Source organism: Loa loa (assembly GCF_000183805.2).
Source record: "Loa loa unplaced genomic scaffold supercont3.639, whole genome shotgun sequence".
Taxonomy (NCBI): Eukaryota; Metazoa; Nematoda; class Chromadorea; order Rhabditida; family Onchocercidae; genus Loa; species Loa loa.
Window position 1 is genome coordinate 19,127 of NW_018108819.1, and position 3,032 is coordinate 22,158.

General features: G+C 32.1%; 1 protein-coding gene across 1 annotated transcript; it reads left to right on the top strand.

Annotated features, from left to right (window-relative positions):
• Positions 1–131: 131 nt before the first annotated feature.
• On the top strand, positions 132–988 carry LOAG_14091 (hypothetical protein; the record flags this gene model as incomplete). Its single annotated transcript, XM_003149593.1, has 3 exons — positions 132–300; positions 644–725; positions 799–988. 3 exons carry the CDS (start codon positions 132–134, stop codon positions 986–988), a joined length of 441 nt encoding a protein of 146 aa, XP_003149641.1.
• Between the last annotated feature and the right edge of the window lie 2,044 nt (positions 989–3,032).

Consider the following 3,032-nt stretch of genomic DNA (forward strand, 5'->3'; position numbering starts at 1 on the left):
TAATAATAATAATAATAATAATTATTATTATTATTATTATTATTATTATTATTAGTGATTAATAGTAATAATAATAATGAATAATAATAGCAATAAAAACAACGAAGGCAACAACAACAACAACAACAGCAATGACGACAGCAATGATAACAACAACAGCAATGACAACAATAACAACAGCAATGACAACAACAACAACACCAATGACAACAGTAACAACGGCAATGACAACAACAACAACAGCAATGACAACAATAACAACAGCAATGAAGACAATAACAACGGCAGTAATAACTAACAGTAAAAAGTGAAATTTCCAACACTAAAAATAAGGGTAATAACGGTAGTTATTAGTATATTATTCCTATTGGTATTAATATTAGTAGTATTAAGATTATCTCTTCTTAGACAGTAAAGATTTAATAATTTAAAAACATATCAGAATGAAAAAATTTTGGTCAAAAATAATGATAGTTAAAATAGAAGATGGATAAATAGGGAAGCATTTTCTTGCTTGAATACATTCGCAATGTATTGAAGCTACACCGATAACTACTTTGCCTTTGTTGCTTCTAGGAACAAAATGTCTGGTGAATGATGAAAAGCTTTAAATTTACTTGGTTTAAATCAGTCTGTCATCTAGCCAAATGGAGACAACAGATGAGCGACACGAGAATGGGAGAGAACAGGACAGATGAGAAAATGGAACAAGCTTTAGCCACAGGGTATAAATATATTTGTACCAAAGATCGATACAGGCACTCAAGGCTTCTGGTACCTCTTGCCTGTCAACCACAGAGTCTTTAAAACAACATCATGGAAACGTATTGAATCATGGGCACAGGGAAAGGAAAAGGAGAGGGGACGAGGAGCACAAGACTCACAGCACAAAATCCGATTAGACTTTGAGAAACGACGACAACCATCGAGACCAAAACTAACCCAGCCACTACTATCATACCACCTTACAATAACTTTAATATACTGAATTGAACCACTACTATTACTCCCATCGCTATCATCACCGTCACTATCGTCATCACCACTATCATCACTATCATCATCATCATTACTACCATCATCATCATTAATCTGTCAACTGCTCTTCATTTCCACGCTTAATCTTACTTAAAAATAATTATAATAAAAATTATACTATTAACAAAATAATATAGGACAAATGCAAAATAAAGTAAGATGAATAAAAAGTGTTATTACTGATATAATTATTATTGTAATTAATAATAATTATCATTAGTAATGAAACTGTCTATTTATCCTATTTTACTTTGTATTTGTTCTATATTATTTACAAAACATTTGTAATTTCAGAAATATCGTAAACAATCGATGTGAAAAGCTTTCATCATACAATTTATGCTTGAAATGGTCATTTTTTAATGGTAGAAAGAACGTAAAGAAAAAAAGGAGAAATAAACAATACAAAAAGTTGAAATGCCACTGGAAATATGAACAGTTTTATTAGGATATCTCAAATTTCAGAATTCCGGATCTTCGAAAGATCGTAAAATTTATTTCGTTTTTAACAGGCATATATATATATATATATATATATCTGTGGATGATGATTGCAGCGGAATGAAATTTAACAAGTTGAAAATTTTTTGTTTAGAAATTTTTTTAAAGCAGATAAAGTACTTCAACCTTTTTCCATCACCTTTGCTTCGAAAAGACAGGAAATTTAAAATGTTTCCTTTTCAATTCCATAAATTGAGTTTTTTTTTGATTTTTTTTCCAATGCTGATGATAGCAGGAAGTTCGGAAAATCTCGGACAAGGATTACTACTATCATTGGGACTCGCAAAAATTCATCAAAAAATTCCGATAGTATCCTTAATTCGGATTTTATTTAAAAAATCTCATAATTAAACTTAGTGCATAATTTTTCTTTTTTTTTCTGTATATAAACCTATTATTTACTCATCGAAATTATTCGGGGTTATCCTGAATAAAGAAGCAATAACACGAAACACACACACGCCAGATACTACTACCATAAACGCCAGACAGCACCTTATCGGAATCTTTTCAGATACCACTCCGTTTAATCCAATAAATGGTTAGATGTCATCAACTACGATTCGAGAATACCGATTTATTTATTTTCAAGGACTGATTATTTATTTAAAAATGAACATATTGGATATTCATACAAGCACTGTAGAAACATTCCTTTCCAGTATATTTCTCGATTTGTGGGACAATTACATGTCAGAGATAGCCAAACCCTAAAATTTCCGGTTTATCAACCATAAAGACTAACAAACTCTTGGCTAACTGCTGCATTAACGATACAATTCTATTTGATATACTGTACAGGCCTTAAAAATCGTAAAGTAAGCTAAGAGAAGAAAGAAGCGAGGTAAAAGAGAAGATCGATAAATGTAGAAGGGGATGCCTAAGCTATGGTGTTGCTTATGGTCTCACCAGGCCTGACTGGCGATGCATACTTGTGATTGTGAAGAGCATTGTGAGGCCTAGGGTAATTGCGCGCCCCATGTGTGTGTCTGTGTAAATTGTAGGCACAACAATATTCAGCAGTATGTATGGTTATATGTAGGAAAAGCGATGAAGGGGTGGGGAAGAAATAGTTGTTAGGTTCAAAGGAAAGGCATGGCCAGATGGAATATATTTTATACAGACAGATGGGTGCACGCAAACACACACACACCCACACATATACACACATGCACACGTACACATACACACATATACACATGCACATACATGCACACAGAAATAATAGAAATATAATTCTTGTGGTTTTCTTATCACCTATTGTTTCATTTTTTCTTTTTCTGTTTTTCAAATCTCATCTTGATCATAAGATAACAATAAACAACAAGATCAATAATAACAATAGTAACAGCAACAACAGTAGCAACAATAACAACAGTAGCAACAACAACAACAACAACAACAACAACAACAACAACAACAACAACAACAACAACAACAACAACAACAACAATAACAACAACAACAACAACAACAACAACAACAACAACAAC